Genomic DNA, 27,920 nt, shown 5'->3' with positions numbered 1-27,920 from the left:
AAAACTCAAAATGTAGGGATAATATGCAGACTACATGCATTTTCATGTTAGGAAAACCAGGTTGCTTGTGTTCTTTTTAATCGTCCATTATTTGTTACCTTCCAATCGGAAGATAATGAAAAAATTAAACTGTCATAGTCCAGTAAGTGAATTACAGAGGTATGCGATTGGATGTCCACTTTTTCAAATACGAATGGAATACGGATAGTAAGTATCGAATATTGAACAGACGAACGCAGACGCACATATCTGCACCAGGAATATTTGTTTAAATATATTTAGGAACAAGCTTGCACTGAATAGACATTTGCGAGACAGTTAAGATCGTTTTAAACAGAAGCTCACGACAGTCATGAAAATAACTACACGAATAGCCGGTTGACACCTTTAAGCCTGGTGGCAAACAAGGTTCCCAAGAGTAACAGGCATTTGAAATTAAGTTTTCAAAAACACACAATAATTAGCTCAAAAAATATCATAAGTTATGGAAAAAGAAAATAATACACTAAGGATGTATTTGTGTGCCCTAGATAGAATACAGATTGTTTTAGAAGAAAAAAAAAACATCGCTGGTTGTAACCTAAGAGATAAAACTCCTACATGACTTGGCTGCAAGAAAGGCTAATTGGCAAGCCGTAAACACAATATAGGTGACTGTCACGTATTGGACGAAAAGAGCGGAAACTAGAGATTCGGCTTTGTAAGGGCACCGTTTTTGTAAGAACGGCAAAATGTATTTGTTAGTCAGAACCATATGAAACCAACACATAATGAAGAAACTGAGAGCACAGAATAAATTATCTGTAGTTTCTAATTGAGGTGCAAAATTGAAAAGCTAATGCAAAGTGGAGGAAAACTCAACTTGCTGACAGCGAGAGCCTAATCGACAACCTCTGCATTTTGCGCGCGCTGCAACACAAATTGCGCTAAGGCAACGGTAGTTCTAATGTACATGCATTCTTCGGTATTAATGTATGTGCACTATATGAAACCCAAGGAGTGTAAACCAGCGCTCCACTTCTATCGCAGAATCGAAAACAAAGATTGCATTACCGATTTGTTTGTGCATTGCTTCTAAAACTTTGTCGGTGTATTACTTCTGATATATATTATTTGTGATACTTCGTTCAGCAGCTGGAGAACAGAAACCCGATTTTTACACTTGGTTGTTGCGATATATTTGGTTAGTTTTGATATTAGAAATGCCGAATAGTTCAGATTCAAATATGAATAAAATATAACGCACAAGCTATTCACTTTCGAAACTTGGAGATTCACCTATCCCATAGCAAATGCATCACTAAAGCTGAAGCCCTTATATCCTGTTGGTAAATTCACTGATTTCCTTCAGCTGCACGAAGATTCGACCAACATGACACGTCTCGCTAGATTATTTACTTCACGCTAGATTAAATTAGAGTGTTTCAAAACACCTACATACATAAAATCCACTTGACAGTTATAGCGAGAATTTTAGTTACTTTTTTCTCTTTGTTGAGTGACACGCTTCTTAAAATGTTCGCAACAGTAGACTGTAATAATTCATAATGTACCATTGAAAAGCAGATCTGTCAGTAACAACGATAAATTTCACTGACGCATTCTTCAGCCGTTCTTAATTCAACCGCATTCGGGTAATTCGCAAGATAGGCGAACTTTGCAGCACACTTGCCACCTGGGCCCGCTCTTAGTATGCATTCTCCTCCCGATCGGGAACATGAAGTTCCGTATAATCCTCAATGAGTATTTTCCAACAAATCCACAGATCGTTAACACAATAACTAAAAGAACGTGTCATTTTTTTATTGGTCTGTGGAGCGGCATCTACACCTAACCACCCTCCGCCCTTCTAGCCCCACCACATAGGAAACTGTATACAGGTTCACAGTAGTGCAGCTTCAGTTGTTGGCGAGGGGTCAATGCGGACAGAGTAGCGGCGGTAGAGCGATCCCAGGTGGCACGTACTGGAAAGATCACTTTCCAATATATATATATATATATACATATATATAAATATATATATATATATATATATATATATATATATATATATATATATATATATATATATATATATATATATATATATATATATATATATCGAAAGATAGAGAGAGGGAGAAATAAATTGTCCCCCCCCCCACTCGAGAAATAGTTGGCACGCCACTGGAGTCAACGATAATTGGCGCGCGTAACACGTGTGGAGCACGAATCGGCGCTGATGCGGAAACCGCCGCGAGTGCTCTACGAGTGATTTCAGCGCCCAGGAATGCTTATGCCGTGGCAATGCCTGCCGTGACTTGCGCCGGCATTCCTGGTTTGCCTGCGTTTTCGGCCCGCTATTTCAACTTGCATGCGGCTTGCCACGCGCACCTTGATGTTCTTGTTGTACATTGCGTTCCATAGAATGCCATCTACCATCGTATAGCCTGCTCGCGTTACTTGTCTACGCACCATCTTTCTTTTGTTACTTTATTTTTTGTCGCGTAGAAGTGCCTTTTGTCAAAATGATGTCAGCGTCCCGTTTAGCGCGTGCATAAATTACCATGAGAGTGCGGCTTTTCCGTCACATTGCATAACCCAAACTCACCCGCCCTCCCCGACGCTGCGTGTCTCATCAAGCCAAGCTTTGGTGGCTGATACTCCTTCAGTATAAATCTGTCAAACTTGCCTCGGCGCCCACAATCGCAGCTGGCAAATTTTGTGCAACCGCTTATCTTCAAGCACGGTGCGCCTGTCGAGTGGTTCCTCCATACATACTTATTTTATGAATGAGCCCATTCAGGCAAAACATTCCTCTAAATGGCCGGGTGACACGGCATAAAAGTATTCGTGAAACCCACTTATGAGCGCTGCAACCTCGTTATATTCTTCGTGTCCCTTGTCTTGCGTAGTGCGCTGAATGCTATCATAAATTAACGATTCCAACTGGCTCAAATCAACACTTTGTTAAGCGACTTATAAGGCGAAAGCCTTAGACATCTCATGGGACGAAAAATTCTACGTCCGGCGTTATGGCACCAAAATTCATAGGGTGTCAAAGCCTCGACCTTTGGTAGGAGTCGAACCCACGATCTTGGGGGTTAATTTATTTATTTATTTATTTATTTATTTAGGAATACTGCAGGCCTTAGAAGGCCCAGGCAGGAGGGGAAAGGTACATACAAAAAAAGATAACAATAGATTGACAAAGGAGTAAAAAAGAAAAAGAAAGCTCCGGAAAAAATGTATTAGAAAATACAATCGCATAATGAGTAAAGCACCTCTAAATAATGCATAGAGGGCGAATAATGCAATAATTAGGGCGAATTGGGCCAACAATTTCTTTATAAAGCGTGAGGCCGAGGCTAACAAACGTGAGCATTACCTGTGGCTGAGTTTTCTCAGCTGAGTTTCCAGCCACCGCTGGCCAGGTGACGCGAGGTTACCATATGACGCCAATAGGGCGAGCTATCCTATTGGCTGCCCAGAGCGTGTCATCGATATCTTTTCCACTTTATCGCAAATAAATGTTGTTCGTAATAGTTAGAATGTTAGTTAATTGGTTTGTATAAAAAAAAGGAACGGAAAGATAATGCCTAATGACAACTGATCACTACACTGAAGTCTTCCGCCACGCAGGAAGTGTCGTCTGGTTTTGTTACAACGTGCCCCGTGTTGACGAGAGCTCCGCGGTCTTTCTTTTTTTCGGGACCAGCATGGTTCACCCTTGTTATGTTGGGGGCTGCGATCGTAGCGACTGGCAATATGTCAAGCTGCGACATCGTATCCGTCTATAAGGCACCAGACGAGCGGGTTGGCTGCAGTGCATCGGACTGTGGGTATCCCGTCGGCGCCAGCATTTGTGCATTTGCAGCCGCCACTTTACGCCGTAGGATTACTGTTACAATGGTGTTTCGCTTGTCTGGTATTCAGGTGAACTCTAACTCAAGCGGACCATTTTCACGGGATGAGCAGAGGGGCAAACGGGAACGGTCTGCATGACAAAGCTGCCTGGTGGCACAGAGGTCAACCAAAGGCAGCTACTATAGCAGAAACAAGGTGCAATCCACTTTGCTGCTGGTGTAAATTTTTGCAGGAGCATAATCGTAAACATGTTTTTTTTCTAAATGTTAAAAATGTTTCAACATTGTGAGAACAATGCTCGCTCTTTGTTTGCCTGTTTAGGCTCTGCGCCACCAGGTGGCTGAACCGTGCAGACCAATATAATGCCCCGGAAACTTTAGACCGAGAAGGGCGCTCACGTACGTCTATGTTAAAGCTCCTTCATCGAAGCAATGCCATTATGGAGGGGCTTCAGTTTACGCCTCCACCAATCCGTCGAAACGCCCAGCACCCCTTTGGGTACCGGAACACCACTCGCGCTCAGCGCTCGCAACGCACACTGCTTCGATAGTTCTCGCTTGGGATTAGCTTCCAGGTGGTTGGCGGAGAGGTTGGAGAGGCTTCGTTCGCTTTTCTGTTTTAGGTCTTCAGATATTTTTTTATAAATGCATGTATTTAAATTTACATTGGTTGAACATGGCAAATCTTCTGCGACATGTTGCAATTATTTCTGCCACATTCGAATGAATATTAATGACTTTTAACATCATCGGAGCTTATCTCTGCGGCAATTGTTTAATATATAAAAAATATACAATGCCGCATGTCGAAGTTTCAACACGCGGGGTTAGTAAGCTGTGAAGTGAAGGAGAGATGGCAGCGCCGGCACTTGCTATCTAGAAGCGGCTCACTCGGGCGCAAGCATCCCTATCAGTGATATTTGACACGTTCTCAGTCAGGCGCGTTTGTGTGCCTGACTAGCGTATCAACGATAATGCGGCCTAGATCGTGTGTTCGTCAACACTATTCTGTCGCGCATACTATCTACAGGTAGAAACCTAGTGCGTTCGCACCGATATGCGACGACTCGATCTGTTTCTAAGCGATGTAAAACAGAGTGAGTCATCCCTATTGTATCCCCGAGAGATGGAATTACGATCGTACGCTTTGATCGTATGTTTCGTGCGACAACGAAAACTGTTTTGTGTTGTTAGGAACGTTAGCTTCACTACCTCCATTTTAGTTTCTTAAGAGAAAGGTCAAGTTTTCGCCGCGTTACAGAAGCAAATCGAGACCATCGGCGCCATTTCGAACGCGTCGCGCCTACATCGCGGTTTGAAAGAAATGGCAGAATGTCCATAATAGAGCCTCTGGCGCGATCACGCATAGATAAGCAAATTGTTGACAAGCACTCTCTCATAAATACTATCGGCGGGTCACATAATTAAGCAAAGTGTTGCAGTGTGACGTGGCGCAGGCAAAAGAAAGTGACAAACTTGAATACACTTGATCACCATTTCGACATTTTACCTTTCGCAGAGGGATGGTTTTCTGGTGACTGCTATGATGTTTACTTCTCCGGATATAAGTGTAATACGATTTCGCAAGAAAATAGAAAACGGTAAATAATGTGGCTTTTTATTTCATAAAGCAACTGTTCCAAGAATCGACCTCGCTATGCTTAGAAATTCCTTTTCACTATATTGTCTTATTATTAAACCATGGCCAAGGTATTTGTCCGCACATGATCACAGCTATTGTCTTCATGTACCACCCTCCACGTGGCTCTGTTATCGCGTTTTTATATTACCGTTTCATTTTTCTAGATTTCTGGTTTTGGCCTACCTTGAAGCTTTTCTTGTAACTTCAATAACGGCTAATAATGACATTTCCTTTTCTTTTGGACATCAAAACGTAATTAACACGCAGACAAAATTAAGAATGCCTTAGAAAGACTGCTGGATTTGCGTTTAACGAAACTCAGCTAGGTGAACGTGATGCAGCCAAAGTGACAGTGGATATATATGACCACCTATTTTATCTTTCGCGTCATATTGGATTAGACATAGCCAAGGTAGATAGAACACATCCGCCAGATGTAGAATATTGTTCGTGGACAAAATTGCGCTTTTTAAACTTTTATATGTGGTTTTGAATTGGAGCTTTCTAATTCAAATAACAGACAATATGACTTCGTATTACCTCTTTTTTACGTATTATCAAATACGTTTATGACTTTGTGTTTCCGGCGGTTGATGTCAGGGAACACTATAAATACAGGATGCCATGTGTAGCTGCAGGTCTGTTTAACCTCCTGATGCATGAATACAGCTGGGTGACATAACAGATCATCAATCTTGCTTTTTTATTGTCTACAGGCATGTTGGCGACACGGAAAATATTTTTATTGATATATTACGGTTGTATGCGAGAAGCTGCGCCGCCATTTACGTGAAAAAAAATTAATTAGACTATGGGGTTTTATGTGCCAAAACAACTTTATGATTATAAGGCACGCCGTAGGGGAGCACTCCAGAAATTTCAACCACCTAGGGATCTTTAACGTACACCTAAATCTAAGTGCACGGATGTTTTCGCATTTCGTCCCTATCGAAATGCGGACGTTTGCGTGGAAGCAGAAACTATCTTGTTATGTTTGCTATGGTTAAAACTGCATTTCATCGCATATGCGCAGAGACGATGCAACTACAAGCAGTATATTGGATGTTGCAGCCGCATCCCGGCATTTCAAGTACACTAAAAAAATTCGATACGCACTTCGAGGCTCTTTTGCGCCTTCTGTGAGAACACGGAAGTCAAGAACAACTTATTGTCAAATTTCTCGCAAGCCTATCGCAAGAATAGGAGTAAGCCACTTCCGTGCAGTTCTTCATGGAGCGAACTTCACTTGATACTGAGAATGAATATATTGAGTAATGGCCTCCGAGTGAAGTTCGAAAAAAAAATTCAATGCAATGGACATTATGCTCCATTGCCTTGAGGGTAAAAGGGCGTGGCACGTAATTCTGTTAACTTAATTAAACAGGAAATTTTAAACCTCATCGAATTGTAAGCCTGTCACCAGTCAACTAGGCTGCACGGATAAGCATGCACGAATGTACATCGCAAAGGTTTGTTCGCCAGCAGATCAAATGCCCCCAAAAAAGTACGGTAAAGTGTAGGTGACCTTGTGTTTGAATATGATAAATCTGTGATATCTGAGCTCATGCAGATGAATCATCTTCGATGCATTGCTTGCCTATAAGTTTAGTGACCATTACCTGGCAGCTAGCGTTCCTAGGGCCATTATTTAGAAAAAGGGCTGTTTTGCTTCGTACGTGTCTGAAAATGTTATATCCTCAGTTTTTCTGTTTTTTGCAAATGAACTGGGCATACACATGCTATGGCGAAACGTAAATTACAAGAATTACCTACTTTATGTGTTCTTCTCCTTCAAAAAGGCTTTCAGTTTAATTAAGCTTCATATCTTACTGCTGAAACTGCATAGGCACGCTAGTGGAGGAATAGGTTTGGAACTAATGAAACGTTTCTTAACATATCTTCAGCAATATAGTTCTATTATTGGCACTACTTTTAATATGGGTATACTTACATGTGGCATTCCACAACGGTCGGTTATAGGTGCGTTACGTTTTCTTATTCATGGTAATGAGATTGCGAAAATAGAAATCATGCCAGAGATAGTTCTTTACGCTGGTCGCATCAATGCATTTTCGGGCAATAAGCTCGAGCTTTTTGAACAACAAGCTATTCCTTAGTTGAAGCTTGGCCTAAAATAATAGGCTTGAACTAAAGGCTAACAAAGCGAAATATGTTTTAGTCCACAAAATTAACAAGGCTATCGCAAGAAAAGCGAACATATCTTTTGAGGTGAAAATTTTTAACGCATCAGAGCACACGAACGTTCTGGGTACTTCTTCCAGCAAACTTGTACCGGTCCTTGAACACGAACTACGTCTGCTCTAGTGTTTCATAATCTACAGGTAATGTTTGCAAATAACAACAATTGCTTCCACAATTGCTAAAAACAACTATTATCTCAGAACGGTTCATTCGCAGCAAAACTACTGTTTTCTGGTGTGTGGGAATAAGACTAAAGCAAACACAGCTAGAGCTCATATCTTTCAAACTCCTTACGGCTGATAGAAGCAGTGTCACACGTTTTATACGGTGCCTTGTAAACAAGAAACATGGAGTACTAACTATTGCAAAACGTAATGAAGGAAAAAAGTTGGTGATGGTCATTTACAACCAAGTCAAATCTGATCCATCGATTTCTTTTGACCGACGTCGTGAAAGACCACTGCCAACACACGTGCATAAAACTTACGGAATGACACGCACTGATTTCTCCACTGAACAACTAAGCTGTCAGATCGGATATTTTTTAAAATCAACTCCCTTTTGCTTTTACCTTATGCAACTAGAGCAGCTCATGGCGTGTTTTTAAATGAAAGGTACATTCGCATTTATTGTCGTTTCAAACGTAATCATTTTGTCATATTGCCTAGAATGTGTTGGCTGCTTAGGTTTTCTTTACCCATCGTGTAATTTGAAAGTCGCGAAAATCAAACTTTCGCAGGTATTTGCCTGCCTTAACTGTGTCATATTTTTGATTCACATGTATATATTTGTCACCTAATGTAGTCATTTCGAGTTCCCCATATTTATTCACAAAGAGCTCCTGTATGCACCTAATTCTTGTGGCCATCGCTTTCCTTTCGTGCACACTTATTAGTTATTTTATAAAGCTGTAACAGCGAGCATTCTGTTACTTTTGAATTGATTTTAAAAATATTTATTGTATAAAGAAGGCGTTGTAGAAGCAGGTGGGAGGGGCCCCTAGTCCGAAGCTCCAGTTCCCTCAGCAGCCCACCGTGCTTGGTCGAGGAGCGCCACTTGGGCCTCCTTCTCCACACTGGCGAGCAAGGTCTCCCAACTCTCCGTTAATGAATTTTCGCCGCGGAATGTCAGCATAATAATTTCAAGTGGCCTGAGCTCTCATTCCCGCGTAATGTAGGCGATGAGTTGGCTGATGTCCACACCAAGGGCAAATGGCCACGTATGCAGTGTGGTGGATGACATGTTCAGCCGTAGGCATGAATATGTGTTTGTCTGCAGGCAGCTCCACCTATTTGCCTCCCTTACAGCTACGTTCACCTAGATTTCTGAGGCTGTGGCGGGAGTAGCGACGTTTTTATCGAGGCTGGTGTTTCAGGTCATCCCGGGGTGTTTCGGAAGCCTGGGGTGGGAGGAAGATGTCTGAACGGGGGACAGTCGCTCGGTGTGTAATAGCTCGAGTGGCACTGTCCGCTCTTTCGTTACCCGCGGCTGCGATGAGTGCCAGGCGCCATATGATTCTGTGTTCCTGCTTTAAGGTCGCACCTAAGAGGTTGGCGATACACGTAAGAATGCGGCCACTATCGAACTAACGGCACGCTGTTTGAGAGTCCTTGAGAAAATAAGATGCCTGCCCCTTGGCTTTTATTTTGATTGCGAAGGCAATCGATAAGGCTTACGCCGTGTTTCTCGAGCTTGTCTTGGCTGATGCGTTGGCTAATGTATCCGGCCTGCGCGCTGACCGAACGGCGGCCAGCATAAAGCCATGTGTGCCACAGCGGGCTGCGTCGGTGTTGAGTGTGGCTGGGTAATTACAAATGCGGGGATTATGTGCAGCACTGCCGCCTTTCCGAAGGCTTTGCTATTGTTGGTTATCTGTGCACCACAAGCACCAATGAATAAAATGTCGTGCGAAAACTTATAAGCCTGTGGTCTTCGTGTCAATTACTCTGTACCCAGAGAACCAGTATACATACTGTGGCTACCTCGGGTATGGGTGGTTGCCTGCTCTCAAGTCGAAGGGTTATTTCCTTTTATCAGACTCGAACTCGAACAAACTCCAATTTTTCCAGGGAGCAGCTCATACCACAGCCCCCCGCAAACAGACGTACTGTCTGAGCTGCTTCTCGTGGAGAAGGTTCTTTGTGTCTGAAAAAACCTCTATTCACCCATACTGTCCCTTCACCGGGTTAGAGGGTATAGCCAACGTGTGGTGTAGACTCGAACTGTCGAACGAAGCGAGCTATACCGAAGTCGAAAAGTAGTGGAGATATTATGGCTGGTTCAGGCGATGCTTTATTGGGTGTGGCAAAAACAGTCAATGTGGTGTTTCCTACGCCCGTTGTGGCAGCTCTATAAGGGATACCAGAACCGATATAGTCATATGTCCTTTCCCCACAACTGGTGTTGAGTTCCTGCGGATGTGTTCGTGACCCCTGGTATCAAAAGTGCTCTTCAGGTCGAGAGCAGCCAGGATGTGTTTCTCGCAGAATGTCGTGAAGGACCTCCTCGTCTCGCAGGCGGAGGAAAGCGTTAAGCTTTGAGAGATTCTGGCGGAAGCTATGCGTGGGGAGCGGCCGAAACCTTCGATCTGCTTAACAGTTTATTAGTTAAGATTAAATAACTCTTGAAAATCTTACCGAGGGAAGGTATTGCCATAATCCCACACGTGCTCGCTAAATTATGCCACCAGTTGATCCCGGCAACCGTCACTAAGGTTTCGTAGCATGGCGACAGTAACGCAGTCGGGTCCCGATGCGGTGTTACGTTTCGCAGCTTGCGCCGCAGCAAACGATTGCGCCCTTCTGATCGGCACGCACCATTCTGCATTTGCCTTGTCCTCTTATCCAAGGGTGCATGGTGGACCTGTGGCGTCGCTACGTTTTTTCCGATGAGGATGCTCCATAGCTGTTCGTCCACGCTGGCAAAAGAGCCGACCAAACGCCGGAGCGTCCGGGACACCATGGTTTATGATGTTGCAAGGGTCAAGTAAGGTTCGCAATATTAGCGCACGACTTTGCCGTGTTTACCGTATCCCTCATCGAGCGACAGAAATTGACCCAGGTTTCCGCCTCGAAGTTACGAGCATATTCCTTGGGCGTACCGAAACTTTTGCTATTTCGAGTGGTAGTTTGCGAATTAGACGCTGGCGCTTCCAGCGCTCAGTCAGTCTAAGTGTACACTCCCACACGTGGAGGAGCTGTTGGGCAAACACCGGCATTTCCGATGTAAGTGCTGCGTGTTTCGGGACGGAAGCGCGAGCATCGCGTAAATGGTTTCCTAATGAATTAGCACTCTGGACGGTAATTTCAGGCTACTTTGGATGTTAAGTGGGTTTTCGGGGCGCAGGTGCGCAGTCAAGATTTTAGGCCTTTTCGCTGGTTCCCTGGGCACCTGTAAACTTTTTGTTCTCGTTGCCTGGAAAAAAAAAACTTCTACTATTCGCTCGTTTGATTCCGGTGTCTGTGGCGCGCACGCACGCGCTCTTCCTTCATTAGAGATGTTCACGGACGCGCTAATCATCAGTGCCAGTATGCCTTCGCATTGCAAGACAGAATGGCTAACGTGTCTGACTTAGGCCCCCCCCCCACACACACACACAACCTTGGCACAAGGCGAAGCTTGTGGGATCGTTCCCCACATGGGGCAAGTTGTATTTTCATCCACTTTGATATCCATTATGTTATCGTTTATGTATGTCATTTATTAAGCGCAAGTAATTTCTCTCTCCTATGTAGTCCGTGGCGACAGTGTTTGGTGGCTTCTTTGATATGCCTATATGACTGTATATATATATATATATATATATATATATATATATATATATATATATATATATATATATATATATATATATATATATATATATATATATATATTACGTCATCGCAATGAGACCACAAACACACTCAGGTGCTTTATGCGGGTTAGTAATAAGAGTAGAAACGCAGACAAATGTTGCAGCTGCCCCGTTTGCTAGGACTTTACTGGCTGCTATGAAATAAATAATAGAAAAGAATTTGCAGCCTTACTATAATATATATATATATATATATATATATAGATATTTTACCGTGATGGTAGCCTTACTATATATAAATTGTAAGGCCATGCATTCTTTGCGGAGCTTGGCTTGGTCCTTTAATGTTAGCGAGGGCAGTTTCACCACGTTTTGCAGAGCGTTTAGAAACCGCATGCTGAGATCCTAAATCTTCTGAAACGAGCTCGGGGTGAAGGTCTTCCCCCTCCACAGTGACATATATTTCTAGCAGCTTCGACCAGCGTCGCCCGTGCATGAAACTGGTTCCGCAAGCGGCGGGCTCTTCGTTTGGGTTAGGCATAGGGTGAGTAGGTCGAGCCCTCCACGGCATGGTTGAAATGTAAATTGGCGATAAATCGATGAAAAGTCCACGCAGTAGTGAAAAATGGTATCGACGAGGTCCTCTTTGATTTAGACGCCTTCTGAGTCACCAATCGCTGGTGCAGGAAGGAAATTTCCGGCCGAAGACTGAAAAAGCAGGAGCAAATGTGAGCACGACCATACTGTTCAGCTTCTTCTTCTTCCTGTCGGGATGGAGCAAGCTCATTTCTCGGATGCATATAGCCGAGTGCTATACAAAACAACTCAGCATCGCATAAGCTCACTTCGCCCCGTAATAATTCTCGCTTATAGTGCTTAGCGCTGGACGTTATTTTTATTGCCTGACACAGCGGCGCATGAAACTAAATTTTTTAACCGGCGCTGTCATGTAGATATTATGGTATAACTTGAGAACGCGCCTGAGCTTTCCGTATTCCTATAAACAAGACTACTTTAGCTGGCAATTCGAATAATCCGACATAAACGACAGCAGACATCTTTGTCATTCCTACAGTCGCCATTTTTATCCCATAGCGTGCAAACATGTTGCAAATTAATATTTCTTTTTCATAAAGACACGATTCGTTTGCGACTCCTGCAGATATTTTGTAATTTAATAAATGTATTTTTGCACTTACTGCTCTTCTTTGCTTAGCTTCCTACATCCTTGTATTCCCTGCACAACATCACTTCTCTTGAGAAATTCCTGAGTAGAATTATGGCACCGTTTCGCTTTTTGTTTTAGGAAGAGAGCGACGGTTACGAGTAAACGCTCTCGAGCTTGTCGCATAGTGCAGCAGCGAACCTTGGCCTTGACAACTTCATTTAGAACGCTTTCACCTGTGGTCGCCTGCTGCAGCAAGGCTTAAATTGGCAGCTTTCTGATTGTGACATTCGCTCGCGTCAATCCGGTGAGTGTGACATGGCTGTTAAAGAGTCCACTCTTTTTTTTCTGTTCGTTGTTTTACGTATTGTCTGCCAGTAGCTGAGGTAGAAAGAAGAAAGAGCAATGCGACAACCTCGGAGTTATCCGCCCCTGCATTCCCGCCACAGGTACGCATCTGACATCGCTCTTGGCGTGGAAGCGGCCGCTAGACAGCCCCGAACGACGCCCTGTGAGTAGACGCTAGAGCATTTGCTGCGCTCGCATTTTTAACCGTATGCGGTATGCATTCTCTTCGAAGTGGGAGGAATTCCACTGCCTGCCGTATGCATTCCTTTTCCAACGGGAAGAATTCTACTGCCCGTTTGGGGACTAATGACGGACACTGGTTAAGCACGCGATAAAAAGTATTTTTCCATATCGTGCAGTATTGCCAAGGTGCACTCGCGGGACGTAGCTAGTCTCATGGTGGCCGTAATGAATGACGCAGCATTGATTCGCGTACCTGCGCGCGCTCAGAGTTGGGAACACTGCACTGGCAACTTCACGACTGACGGAAATATTCCGGAGACATATGCGAGGCTGAACGTTCCATTGGCATAATTTGGAGTACGTTGGAAAATGCCAGTTGCTATGTCGTTGCACTACATTCACGGGCGCTCTCATGAGGTGGCAACTGCGCGGGCTTTTGTTTGTTCCTTTGCTTACGCAAGTAAACACGTACGCAGAAAGCACTGGCGCTGGTTAACGGAAGTTAAGTGGGAATGAAATTAAGAAAACGTGACGAGAGGGACCATGATTCTATTGGTTCTGTATATATATATATGTATATATATATATATATGTATATATATAATCATAATTTAGTCTTATCATAGATGCCACAATGATATAACTAATAAAAATGGGGTCCCTCAGTTTCCTCTTTTCTCGTTAACACACACACACACATATCATAACGGCCCAAACCAACGCACACGTGCTCGGTTTCTAACCTCCAAGGTGGCACTTTTGACCGTCGTTCCCATGGCGCACCTATGCTTCTTGCTTGTTTTATTGATAACAGTCTCGCGACATTTGTAGAGTATTCACTTGATAGTTAGAGCACATACAATCAAGTTCGAGGTGCTTACTTTCCAAATTGAAGCCGTTTAAGAAAAAGGTGCACTGCTGCTTTTATTTTTTTCGTGAGGGGGCATTGCACATTTTGTCTACGCTAGCTCACATTAAGTACTTTTACATTTCCCGAAGGTGAGGAACAATTAGCTTTCACGTAACGTGCTAGAGTTTTCGCAATATCACTTCATCAGGTGAAGAACCTACGGTAAAGACTTGTGTTAAGCTTTAAATGTTTTCAGTCAATGAAAACGCTTAAGCGTTACAGCATTCCTGATTAACATGCCGCCCCCGTCTTGCTACGGATTTGTACCCTGATAAATTGTAATATTTTTATGAGATGAATGCTCTATGCATTTTGTTTAAATGGTTCCAGAAACAAAGCAATCCCTCATACACAAGGCGCACACCGAATGCTAGAAAAAGGCGTTAAAATGATAACTACAATTACTCTTCTAATTTTTTCTCTGGCGACGGAGCTGTTGGATTCTCTCCCGCAAATGTCGTTGCCATCCATATCGTTCTTCGTTTCCTGTGAATGCTGGTTTGGCCGCTTATGATACTACCACATTGCAAACTTTGTATTTTTTGCATCCCAAAAAAGATATCCATTGAGAGTACAAAGCAATAAATTCAAACGGGAAGTAAACAGGCGAAATAAGAGAGAGCACTAAAAAGACAAGGAAATGTGTTTGCGTGCAGTCAAGAAAAATCAATCAGGGAAGTCTAGAATAACAGCTATTTCTTTATACCGCTTGGATATTCTTTTAACCGCAATGCAAGAGTAGCCGAGGAAGCGAGTTTTATGAGCATATTGCACGTGGTGAAAAAAAAAACTGCATATGATATAAATTATTTACTCTAGGAGAGGGAATCATGATCAGAGCATCAGAAATACGAGCAGATCTTTGAACGGCAATTTCAATATTGCTATCATCCCGAACGTCTTGGACGGAGCTTGTGATTGAATTAAGCGACTTCAGAATAACTGTATGACGCCCAAATTGCAGCGCTTGGCGGTGAAGTGATTGCAATGTTATTATGGGAAACAGGGTGTGTTTGTGTTTGTACGATATGAAACTTTTTTTATATTTGAGTTTCAAAATTACATAACAATGCGTGTCGGGGCCCAATTGTACCCAGACCTATATTTGAACGGGGCGACCTAATCTTTAATGAAATGACAGTCTCTGTCGCAATGGGACGTTGACAACATTCGGCGCATGTAATCTAAATTTTCTAGGGCTTTTTACCAAGGCATTCAGTGTGGCTAGACCATGACAGTTATCTTGCGAAAATAATAATTACGTATAACTGCTTACGCACTGTGTAACGACATTCAAATAAAAAAAAACAGTTATGGGGTCTGTTTAAGGACGCCTGATGTTACGGCCGTTTTGCTGCAGGTACTAATAAAAGTTCAGGATTGTATTTGGTTTTAATATGGATGTCCCTTAACATTATTAACAGTTCATTTGATGGAATAAATATAAATTAATTAGTAGATGTACTAAATAAACCTTCCTATCTAACACTTGAGATGTGGCTTATTTTAAATGCCAATCAACGATTAATAAACTTAGAATGAAAATGACTTCTATTCCTAAAGTGCGTAATATCACAAAAAAATTCAATGAGCTTCGTAACACTACGGGATGCTCAACGGAAACATTGCCGAAGAAATAGAAAGAGGGTGTTTGTGTCATGTCATCAACTAACTGGACATGCTTGTCAATAATGTATTAAACCTTTTTTGTGTGTATACTGTTGAGGGAGGTCGTCTCTATTATAAATGTTGTGCTAAATTGCCTAGTTTGCACAGCGCATCATTTTAGCGACTTTTCAGAATCATGGTTCTTCGGTGAAGCATAAATATTGCTGGAAAATTACAGTAAAGAGCTGCGATAACCTCAAGGAGGAGGAAGAGGAGGAGAAACATTTATTAAAAAAGAAAGGGCAAGCAGGTGTATTTCCGGTTTTGTGGGGAGCGCCCTTAGTCCAGGGCTCATGCAGCTCTTACCGTATCCCGGGCCCGCCGCACCTGTTGCTGCTGGTTACCTGAAAAACAAGGCTCTGAACAATATTTGCACGTTTCGCCCAAATGCACCAACATCTTTGCATACAGTTTTCGTACTAGGTTCAGAAGAATTTCGAAGTGTCCACAATATCGTGAATAGTGTAGGAATGTGCATCGCAGCCAAAAACAGGAACGCATTGGTTGTAGTAGGTATACTTAAGGAAGGAAATCAAAGCGCTTGAAAATTCAAACGGGCACATGCTTATCACATAACTCATCTTGAAAGAGAAGCCTCCTGTATGAGTGGTAATTGAGGGGCGTGATAATTTTTGAATGTTGTATTTTAAATGGTATATTTATTTAAACAAAATATTAGAGTTTTCCACTGCTTTAGTTTATAGGGACGATTTTAATTTATTCTTATGTTGTCTGGCAGGAGGTTCTGCACTGTTCCTCTTCCAGTTTTGAGTGGGAATGGCTTCAGAAACACAAACTTTTTTAGAAGCATATTGTTTTTGGACTTGGTTTCCATACTATCAAAACGACTACTGAGAAAAGATGTGTTTTAAAAAGTATGTAGATGCCGCATTTTACACTATTTGACAGGTGTGGATCAAAACCACACATTGATGAATCTGCCAGAGAAACTTCTAAATTTTCTCAAGTGTGTAAAGGGGAAATTGTTGCTTTGAGTGAGAAAGTGAAAATACACATTCTTAACACTGTGATGAAATATCTCATCTAATAATAATTACTTAAAATCTAAATTAACAAAAATTTTTGCATAGAAACGCTAGCTGTGATATGTATTATAAGAAACCAACAAACACTGACACCAAGGACAACATAGGGAATTTAATTGTGCTTAATAAATGAAATACAGAAACATAAATTATTGGACATGAAAGTGGATGAAAAAAAAACTTGCCGCAGGTGGCGAACGGTCCAACAACCTGCGCATTTTCTGTGGGATGTTCTACCAATTGAGCTACCGCGGCGCCATTTCCCCATCCACTTTCTTTGGTATTTATGTTTCTATGTAGAACCCTCAGAGTGTTAGCCGGCACCACCAGTCACAGACCTCGGCGTCGAATGTGGAACATACTTTCTGTAGCAGGTGTCGCGAGATTGTGGGATCGTTCCCCACCTGCGCCAATTTGTTTTTTCATCCCCTTTATATCTGTTAATTTATCGTTTCTTTATTTAATTCATTATGTCCAAGTAATTTCCCCTATGCTGTCCTTGGTGTCAGTGTTTGTTGGCTTCTTACAATATGACTAATAACAATTTGGCCCCTCAGTTAACGCCCTTTCTATTCGTTATTAACTCTTATGTGAGGATTTAGGTCTCCTTGTATATCTGGAGATTTTGCTCTTTCACTCTCAGGTTTACGCTTCCGGAAGCACAATTGAAGATGTCGGGGGTCGTCGGCCAGCGCGATGTGCCTGTGGACACCTGCTGGAGCGTCCCGGTTCTGTCAGCGCTAATGACCCTCCTGGTCTGCATGCCATCATCCTACATGGGCCTGGTGTTCGTCTTCGTCGTGCAGGACTACGGCGTGAGCCGTGCTCGTGCATCGTGGCCACAAAACGCATTATTCGTTGCGGTGCACCTTTCTGGCAAGTTATATGGATCGCTAAAGCTTCCGTCACTGTGTAGTGCCGCCTTTCGTATTCTATACGAGGTGGAAACAACGGCTAACGAGCATTTTTTGCTTGCGTGGAATAGTAAAGAACGACGTGACCCTCTAAGCTTGCGTGCTACACTTTCGTGCCCATTAGTCGCACAAGCGTCGTCTTGGTGAAACACAGTGTCTGCTCACTCCGTTGCTTTGTTTCTGAGCCTCTGGTGCCATATGCGTCGATTTTAGCGATGGCCGACGTCAAAGAACTAGATGTGTGCGTCATTTTTGTTCATCCAATGCAGCCTTTCTTATGTCCCATAGATTCTTGGGTTCCTATTTGCACCGGAAGTACTATTGAGTACTATTGGATACACACTGATATGGAAGAAGGAAGTCACAGTATGCTACTCTCTCTGCTCCCCTCTACTCCACAGATCTCGCCCCGTCCGGCCTGTTATAATCAAAAGTGAAATGAGAACTTAAAGGAAAGCGTGCTCGAGTTGCGGAGGTGATAAAGAACAAAATTAAGAAAACACCGTTGTTCATCACTTTGCAGAAGTTCCTGTACAATTCCGAGCTGTGGATAAAGCGGCAAGACAATTTTATTTTGTCTTAAACACAGCAGTTTGGAGGACAATAATGTTTAGGAAAGTTCGCACAAGTACGCGATATACGGAAAACAATTCTCCTTCATTGGCGTTACCACTTATAGATTCAAGACATAAATAAATGGAGCTTGCAAACATGCCTACACTTGGCAGCAGTACTAAACATGCCAAGGCTATTTGATACAACACGAAAAATACCAAAAGCTGGAAATATCACCGAGAATACGAGTGAATCACATAATTTCTCTTCCTCTGCTTCACGCCAGCCACTGTGCTTTTCCTGATGCCTGCTGTCCACCTGGGATGCTAGCATGTTCCTACTCCGCCTGCTCACGTTTTGGGGCCACCACTATGTTGAATGTTGAGGACATTGTGATGGAGCAAGAATTTTACAAAACTAATGCCCAATATTTTGCTGCGAACATTTCGAATCACAATTTTCCTGATGTACTAAACTTCTTCACAATATTGACGCTGGCGATAAAGTCAATGTAGTATTCAAGGAAGTCGAGAGGATGTGGATATTGAAATTAGTCTACAAAAGAAAAAAAAAGTGTGACGAATACAGTGACTGGAAATTGGCCATTAGCGCAAAATGTTTTTTTGTTTTTTACAGAACACCACACCAGCATGCGTCCGACATTGAATGAAAGCTAGAAACATCGACTGAGCGACGCGTCCTTAAAAATTTTTGATTTACATTCAAACCGAGAACAAGGCAATGTATACTGTAGCAGATGGCTTCAATACTGAACTGTAGTGCTGGTATTCTTTGCCAAAAAGTTAAAGGACCTATCTTCTTGGAATGAGGGTGGTGTGCTTCTCTGGGAGTCTTCGGTAAAAGTATTTGTTTGCAGTTGTTAATATATCTCGGTTGCGGGACGTGTATTCGAAAAGTACGTAGTGAAATAGATTGAACGCGTGTTTGCTGGTTCGAAACAGTCTGTTTAGTTGTTGTCAGTAAAGAAGTGCGGCATAAAGCGAATGCTAAATGGAAAATGTTATCTCCGAACACATTCAAAAACTTGAACAAGCTCTTAGCACGAATTTAGTCTCAACCAAGGGTAATGAGAATGTATTAATCGACCGAATATCGGTGTATTAAACTTAAGAAATAGGCGGAATCAGGGAAATACGAGTATATACGATATAAGCAATTTTCTTGCGCACAATACATCTCGGAAGTAGTTTCAGCGCATATAACGATGTCACAGCCTTAACTGTACCATTGATGTCATAGCCACAGTATAACTACACATTATTTCTACCCTAAGTTTTCTGGGTGGTTTTCATTGCGTGCTACTTTAAGTTTTTTACCAAAATTACAATCGCCTATAGACTCACGTTTTCGCATATTGAACACTGCATTCGTGCATCGAATGCGTTCGGAAGGGTGCTCCTAAATCATAAACCTCAGGCTAATGATCTTACTCAAGCTTCGAATTTGGGGCGTTGTACATGGAGATTATTAGTTTTTGTACATTTACGATTGGCAATAGATGTATGGAAAAAATAGCGTACATGTTCGTGAAACGGAAAGCGTCCAAAGCGGGAAGAACAGCATTTTGCAATCCGCTTCACGAAACCTGCGCTTCACAGAACATATACAAATTAAGGAACATAATTGTTGTTTGCTGTTGAATTCTTCTAGTTAATAAATGAAAAAAAAATGAATGCTATAAAGGAAGCGCTTTTGTGATGGCAGGAAAGTAATGTTGCCTATACTGTAGCCTTGTTATACTTGCCGAACCACCTAATTAATTATCAAATAAGAGATAGTGACTACTTAACTAAACATGTGCACTACCACAACAAGATCTCTGAGCACCGTGTCTGGCAAGGCTGATGTGGGGGTCTTGTCACTGTCCAGCCGTGACAGGCAAATTTGCAACACATCACAAAGCGCTGTACCAGTGCTGACTAGTGGCTTCGGCGTGCGAAAGCGTTAAAGACTATCGAAACGATTTTATACGCATTTTTTAAGGTAATGTCTTTGCCCTCTCTTATCTTGTTTCAGGGCTTCTGGTGGGAGCTCTACAGCGGAGAATTTCTGTCGCCAAGATAGCCATATTGAGCTGTTTCGTCGCATCCATCGGCTTGACTGCGTCGGCATTTACCAAGGACATCGTCTTGGTGTCTGTAACGCTCGGTGCATTATACGGTAAGTAATTGCTGTGTTCTTTGTTGGCATAAGAGTCTCCTATGTTTTCGACATTTAGTCGCAAGGAATGAAAATGATTCTGAAGGCTTATTTAGACCTAACTTATTAATATTGCACATTGACACCAAAACCTCCGGTTCTGCCAATCACGTGTCAGATTTTTTCCTTCTGTTTCCTTTGCATTTATGGTTTATCATGTTCACGGATGATTTCAAGATGTTCGTGGCAAACTTCGAATAAAAAAATGATATTATACGAATACCGTTTGTCGATGTATATAGATTGAAAACATTTGTGTTTGCAATTTTAATGGCTTACATAATTTTTTCTCACAGAAAGAAGTAATCATAAAGTAATTTAGTAATATGTAAACAATCTCTACAGTCCTAAACAAACAATTAACCAAGAGCAGTTCCAGGAACATACAACTTACGTGTCATATACAACTGTGTCCTTTGAAGATATCATCAATTTATTTTTAAAGGGAAAGCTTCTCTTTGCAAACACGGCCGAGTTTCGCAACCGTGGCAGCAGCCTGGCTGATCTCTTGCTGAACAGGCCAACCAATCACACCAGAGTTCCTTGCGCCATCACCAGATAGCGCTCGCCTCCACACATCTGCAGTGGCTCCAGCCGTGCGGGTAAAAAAAAACAACAAACCAGAAAGTTCGCATTGAAGCATCCGCGGCTGCAGGGTGATGAGGAAGTAAAGGCTTCTTGCTTCATCAATACCGACACCGAGCGCCACCTAGCTCTTTGTGACTGATGTGTTACCGCGTACAACCTTTATGGCGTTTCGAGGTTTAGATGCTGCGGTCTGGGGTACCGCTGTGTCCCGTATTTTCGCCCCCTGGGCTAGCCATTCCAGTAATGTTTGGCGCCGTAGCCCACTGAGCGTCTCATGCACAGGTGAGCCAAAATGCCCTCGTTTTCCTTGGGATCCTTCGGAACCTTTGTATTCCGTGTATTGCAAGCCTATTTCTGACTGCTTTCATTGTTACTAATGCACTCAGTGGTCGCACCTTCTATGTTAATTGACTTTGGTTGTGTCAAGTAGTCCTGTAGTTAAGTTTCTTTTTTTTGCCGAGCCTTATTATTTGCTGGAGTGGGGTGCCCGGTACCCTGTCTAAAATTTGCTCATTTAAAGGAATACTAAAGGGAAACATAATTCAAGCTAAAGTGATAGATTAGTTGTCGAGAATGTCTAAGGCGTCAATATTATCGTCAACAGAGCCTTGATTATAGACAAATTGAGGTAAATGTAGCAGACAATTAAAGGCTCCCCCGGGGAATTCAAGTACTCACCTAATGACGAAAGCACTGCTCAGTTAAATTCTGTCACTAGTACCCGACCACTAGTTGCACAAAACATCCTTGTATTGTATTATAAGACGAAATAAAATGCTACCTGTCTAGGTCTATTTCACGTTTAGAAAAAAGAACTCATTGAAGTAACCCTGTCAACGACGCGGGCGGTCGAAAGGTTTTGTTTTCACTCGACTGCGCGCCACCCGTACTTTCGCGTTTCGACAGTTATCGCGTTGTGCTGCTCTGGTTTTGCTGGCTCGCGAAAGTCGCACAAAGTGCAAATAGAAGTGAATTCAACTTCCATGTGATGTCGCGGGATGACCGAACAGTCTACGCCACTTGACCAGACCAAAAAGAAGCTGCAGCGGCGAATCCGTCACTGCATCACGATTGTGCATCACGATTGATGAAAGTACATGCGCACGGGGCCATTTGATTCGATACGACGTTCATCTGCCTGCTGCTCTCTGTAGGCCCCCAGGTCCCGTCAAGCTGTCTGCGACAGCTTTTTGCCTGGGGGCCCCCAACTAGTGTGTTGGAAATAAAGTGGATTCTGATTCTGATTCTGATCTTCATAAGGACGTATTCAGTAGGTGCACCGGGTCCCAGACCTTCAGTGATATATCCACTGCCGCTCTTCCCGCAATACTCTGTGCTCACATGGACATAAAAAAAAGGAAGTTCTTCAACGCTCCACGCGAACCTTCGTAACTCCATGTGGATGTTACGGGAGGAGGTTGCATTGAAGCGGATAGGTGTGGGCGCTGCGTTAAAACCAGCTGTAACCTGACTGAGGGATCCGGACCCGGCAGCCTTCAGTGAAACCTCTCTCTTGTGCTCTCGCCCAGATCCGCTCGCAGATATGCCGTACCTGTTGTTGAATTGCCCCGGACTGCATCCATGAAGGCACCACTAACTACCTATCAAATGAGGGTTGCACTCAAGCCACCCAACTAGCTGCCATCCATGGATTTATGGTCTGCACCACAGATCTTTGTTAGGTCCCATCAGACATATAAAATTACATAATTATACAACTATACAACTTGCGCCCACCAGACGCTTTATCTCGCACGGTAAACATTTGAGAAAAACGTGTTGCAGTTTCGGCCAAAAGTCGAGGCCCCGGTTGTGACGAGACTTTTTTAAAGAGCCGAAAGAAGTATGAATAGTAGCCTTATTTGCCGTAGAAAATTCTAAGCATTCGCTAACTGAATAAATTAACAAAGATGGTGTCACGTGCGCACATGCAAACATGAACACATCTCAGTCGATAATCATAGCCACTGGCAATCAAAGCGCTGGCGTGAAGAACAGCGGCATCAGGAGCGAGCGAATTGAACACTATGTTCCCTCTCGCTTCAACGCGAACTAAGTGGCCAAAATACCACGCGAACCGAGCCCCAGTGCCGCTAGACTTCCTGCCCACTCCATATCGCTTTGAAGAGGGGGCCTTCGCGGCTGCGTTAGGCTATACCACGCGCAGCCACCACCAGAGTAGAACACACCTTGCACGCACCAGAAAATGGTGCATTTCCTATCCGACTTCCACCATTTGGCGCGAACAATCAAGCCTCCAGCTTCCTTGGCTGACCGTTGCACGCTTTCACGCGCACCCATAGTGTACGTTACGTGTGCACGAGGTTATAGCATAGAACATCACGGCGCACCGACGACAACGGTGGAATTAACCTCCTGTGTACATATACTTGATAGAATGTTCCTATTGCGCTGGCCGGAGCCCGCGGCCCCGAAAAATGAATGAGGAGGGCGTCTCTGAACCTCCTTGGCCTCCTTGGCAGCGTGCCATGCGGAAGGCATGACGGTCGGTGTCCACTCTCTCGGTCAGATGTCGCCCGAGCTTTGACTTCCAAGTCATTGCGGTACGGGGTTGGAGGCTGACGCTACGACAGCACCATACGAATATAATTGTGTTGTTGTGTTGCGTTTACTACCGCATAAGCAACTACGGCTATTATGCGCCAAACACAAGGAATACATTTGGGCGCCTTGATGTCGGCCTCGTGAAAGCACTGCTGCTTATCGGTCTTCTCCAGAGGCACTCGAAAGTGACCAACCGAGTACACCATCAAGCAATTGCGGACGGGAATATTCCCTCTTTTTATTGAAATAGCATTATAGCTCCATCTTCGATAACCTAGATAAAATAAAACGTCAAGCCCCAAGTGACCTAGACCTTGGAAAGCGATAAAGTTTATAGAAATAGACATCGTCCTATGGGAAATACGTGTCATGAAATTTACCTTATTTATTAGGATAACGTGCCAGACGTGTTCGTGCTCGCTTACTATTCCTAGCAGGCCTGTTTGTTTTGCAGTCGCAGTTTGGATACTAGCCTGCCGCATCGGTAGTAGAGATGTAAAATTTCAAGAAATTTTCAGGGGCGCAAAAAAAAAGTCGTTTCTTTGGTGCTTTTTCAGAAACAAAAACGAAAAATTGAAAAAAAAATCAATCGTGCACGAACCTATGAAATACCCCACACATTTATTTCTCTAACCCTGAAAGGAATATAATTGTTACACCAATGCATCACAAAAGGCCCAGCAGAGCTCTCTGGTTCTAAATCTAGGCGACATTTCGCGTGACCGAATTTATTTGACATCAAAGCGTGAATACCGACATTTACATCAACCTGTGTCCAAATCATTTATGCTTCACACGTGAAAGTTTCACCGTGCAGTGGACGAAGCCTTCCGGACATTGACGTTCGAGTGCACGGACACAGGTTTTTGCATGCGATTGCCTGGGAGCCTACTATGTAGTTTGGTATGCACATTTCCAAACTCGGGCCAGTTTATTTCGCATGCCGCTGAAGAAGAGGAAGTCTGCAGTGCGCGACAGACGAGGGGGCTCGAGGGTTAGTTGAAGGAAAGTATTTGACCCCGTGGATGAAGCCATGTGTTCCCTTCGCAGACTACCGATCTCCTTCTTTCACCCAAACATTTAGATACGTTGAAAGGAGTCGTGTCGCAACAGCCGAGTTTTGTACCCGAAGCTCTGCTTTATTCCTCAATTTTGTCCTGGTTGGAAAAAAAAGAAAACATGCTTCTTCCCCAAATCTTCAATGTCTTTCTCAACCACTTCAATCTCTAATTTGTAGCTGATGGGGCTCTGGAGCTTGCTTCAGCTCCAGTGCTTGCGCTGCCTGTGGAGACACACACGTCCTGTCGTGGTCAAAAGAGCTGGATATCACTCTGTCTTATTGTCCGAGGCTGTTGACATCGCTTGTGAATCCTACGTGCCGAACGGTGGGGTATTGTAGCTGAGCGAGAGTAAAATTCCTGAAACTGCACACTTGCATACCTTGTAAACGCTGATGAGCACATGTTTTAGTTTGATAAATTATATATACTGTGATAAAGAGCGCTATGAAACGCGATTTCTATTCTTATCGACAAACGTACTGCCGACCTATGTATCTCTGAACCCCGTCCCGGCGGCTAAATTTATTTCCAATTTCCTCAATCGTGGCATAACAAAGGCGACATTTGTGCTACCGATTCGTGCATGGTTTCGTTCTTCTACACAACGATACCTAAGTAAGGTGCGCGTATAGTGCGATTGAAAATGTATAAGAAATAATAATAAAACATGTTTTAATAACATGTGGTATAAGCACGCCACCCTCTCACCAAACTAAAAGACGTTTCACGCAAGAAAATCCACTGCAAGGTTAGAACTTCTGCTTCCCTATATACATAAACTGCAGCACTTATAATTGTCCGAGATGTCAAAGTGCGGCACTGTGTGGGGTATGACCAAACAATTTGTTTAAGCATTAAATTTGCCTTGATATCTATTCGAAATTGCAAAAGAACGTGAGTTGGAGGACCTTACGTGAGTTAACCACCTTATTACAAGTAACGCTTCACAATTGGTGCAAAAATATTATATTGAATACTTTTTAACCTGGTCTGCATACTGAACTTGCGAAACTTTCTTACATCATGCCACAACTTTTTGTTGAGCAGTTGCTTTAATGTCCCCCACTCCATTTCTTTTTTCTTTGTATTTCAGGTCTCGGCATGGGCATGTTTCTCATGTCCGTCTCCATTTACAACCTCATGCTTTTTGAGAAGTACAAAGGCACAGCCATGTCAATGACTTTCCTCGCCTGGGGCGTCGCTGGACTTTATAGTCCCGTTTTACTGGCCTGGCTTCGGGACACTTACGCTCTCCAAGGAGGCTTACTCATATGCGGTGGCATAATTTTAAACTCTGTACCTCTGGGCATGCTTCTAAGAAGGCCTTCGCGCATGAACTTCTCCAGCCTGAAATATGCAATAAGTGACTTCTTGTTTCGGAGGAACGCCACTTCTTCCAAATCGGTAAAGTCGGCGCCGCTTCCCCTCGACGAGCCAGACTTCGCTGTGTGCAGCATTCCTGAGAAGATGCAGAGTGAAGCAGATATCATGAATCCGAATCAACAAATGGCTGCCAGTTCACACCCAGCAGATGTCGAAGAACCTGACGCAGACTTACGTGACCGCGGAATCCTGGTAGAAGATGATTCATCTTTTGTTACGTCTGAAACCAAACGACGACCCACGCGCAGCCTCTTGAATTCTTTAGTAGCAGTGCTGAGAACTCCTGCCTTCTACGTGTTTTTGGCTGCAACTGTAGTGAGCGAGTACTCCCTTGTGTCTTTCGGCACAACCATAGTGGACTACGCAACCGACAAGGGCATCGAGCTGTCCGTTGCTGCGCAGCTCGTAATATTCGGCGCAGTCGGCCACATACTGGCGCGCATATGTATCGTGCCACTGTCCGATTGCGCGGCAGCAAGTCGGTTGCCGATGTACGCTTGCGCCTTTGCTGTCGAAGCTGCCTCCGCAGTGTCAATGCCGCACGTGAGGTCAATGGCCATTATTACAGTCCTGCGCATCGCTGAATCCATGGCGCAAGGCTTCGTCATCTCTGTCCGGGGCATCCTGCTGGCTCAATACTTGGGCATCGAAAGGGTGGCGACCTGCTCGGGTGTTTTCGGACTGGCCATGATCCCGGTGTCTCTCAGTAGCCCTACAATACTCGGTAAGCACAGACTTCAACGAATGTCACCCCTAATAAGAATAAATTGAACAGACATGCACGTCAGGAATCGTTTAGAGGAGCGCTTCGACTATCCCTTAGCTCCCCAACACTTCGTTGGACATTCGAGCATATGTGTTAACTGTATCAGAAACGTGAACATTTATGGTTTTTATTTTGCACATGCTTGTTATTATTTCTGGCTGGACGGGGATGCATCACGCTATTTCTGCAAAGAAACGACCGTGACAAGACAACCTGGCTTATCCTGCTTAAGGAAACACAGTGTATGCATTGCAATAGAAACAGCGACAGCACTATTCAGAGAGTATTTTTTCATTGATGATAGAGGAATATACGAGGAGGAATGTACGATGAGGAATATACGATGCCAAGTTCACGATATTTGAAATATACATCCCGACAGGAAAGCAAGGCACTCTAAGCCAGGAAATTTACCATGTCTTGTAGCTCTTGTCAGTGAGTGTCTAACTGTGCGAAGAATTGGTAGTGTGGCTGTCGTATAAGCGTAAAAAAATGCGGAGCACTGACCCTTACTGCATTTCATAGCTCCATTACATTGGGAATGCAGTCATCATATCAAACTTTGAGAAATACATTTGAAGCCATTTGGAAGCTGTCGTCTTTCTATGCAAATTTCATATCCATTGCAAGGTGCATGCCGGGGTAACAAGTAGGACAATGTTGCTGAAAGACAAGCATAATGTATTGTGCGTAGACTTTAATACACCCAGAGTGTGAGCATGTTTTCTCTGAACTGCGGTTGGTTTATGGTTGCTGATTTTGTTGTGGTAAATGCCCTTTAATTGCGTGCTATAAAGCAGCAAGAACTTTATATTTCTAAATTTATTATAAAGAACCCCTCTAATGTCACACGATTATACTGGTGAAGGTAGATCGTAGGTATATGTTTTACATAAAACAGTAGCAATACAGTTATGTCGATCAAAATCACCCCTATAATTACTATCACATGTACTCGTACACATGCCAATTGTGTTGAATAAACGTGAGCAAAAAATTAGTTCCTGATATTATTGACAGTGTCCAGGCAACAGAGAGGCAGAGAAACAGCTTAATTTACTGC

General features: G+C 43.3%; 1 protein-coding gene across 4 annotated transcripts in view; it reads left to right on the top strand.

Moving 5' to 3' along the window:
• LOC135908252 (monocarboxylate transporter 12-B-like) overlaps positions 1–27,920 on the top strand; it is a 47,300-nt gene that overhangs the window by 14,315 nt on the left and 5,065 nt on the right. For 2 of the 4 annotated variants that reach the window (XM_065440022.2, XM_070532913.1), the window contains 4 exons: positions 13,100–13,161; positions 17,449–17,681; positions 20,312–20,455; positions 25,802–26,815. In XM_065440022.2, the coding sequence (XP_065296094.1) occupies positions 17,477–17,681; positions 20,312–20,455; positions 25,802–26,815 (1,363 nt within the window). In that variant the 5' untranslated portion in view covers positions 13,100–13,161; positions 17,449–17,476. Of the gene's footprint in view, positions 1–12,809; positions 12,958–13,099; positions 13,162–17,448; positions 17,682–20,311; positions 20,456–25,801; positions 26,816–27,920 lie in introns of those variants that run through there. The other 2 variants (XM_065440021.1, XM_070532914.1) reach the window with 2 other exon arrangements.

The sequence above is a fragment of the Dermacentor albipictus genome, chromosome 2, assembly GCF_038994185.2.
Source record: "Dermacentor albipictus isolate Rhodes 1998 colony chromosome 2, USDA_Dalb.pri_finalv2, whole genome shotgun sequence".
Lineage (NCBI taxonomy): Eukaryota > Metazoa > Arthropoda > Arachnida > Ixodida > Ixodidae > Dermacentor > Dermacentor albipictus.
Note: the sequence above shows the minus strand (reverse complement) of the source record. Positions and strands in the feature narration are given on the sequence as shown.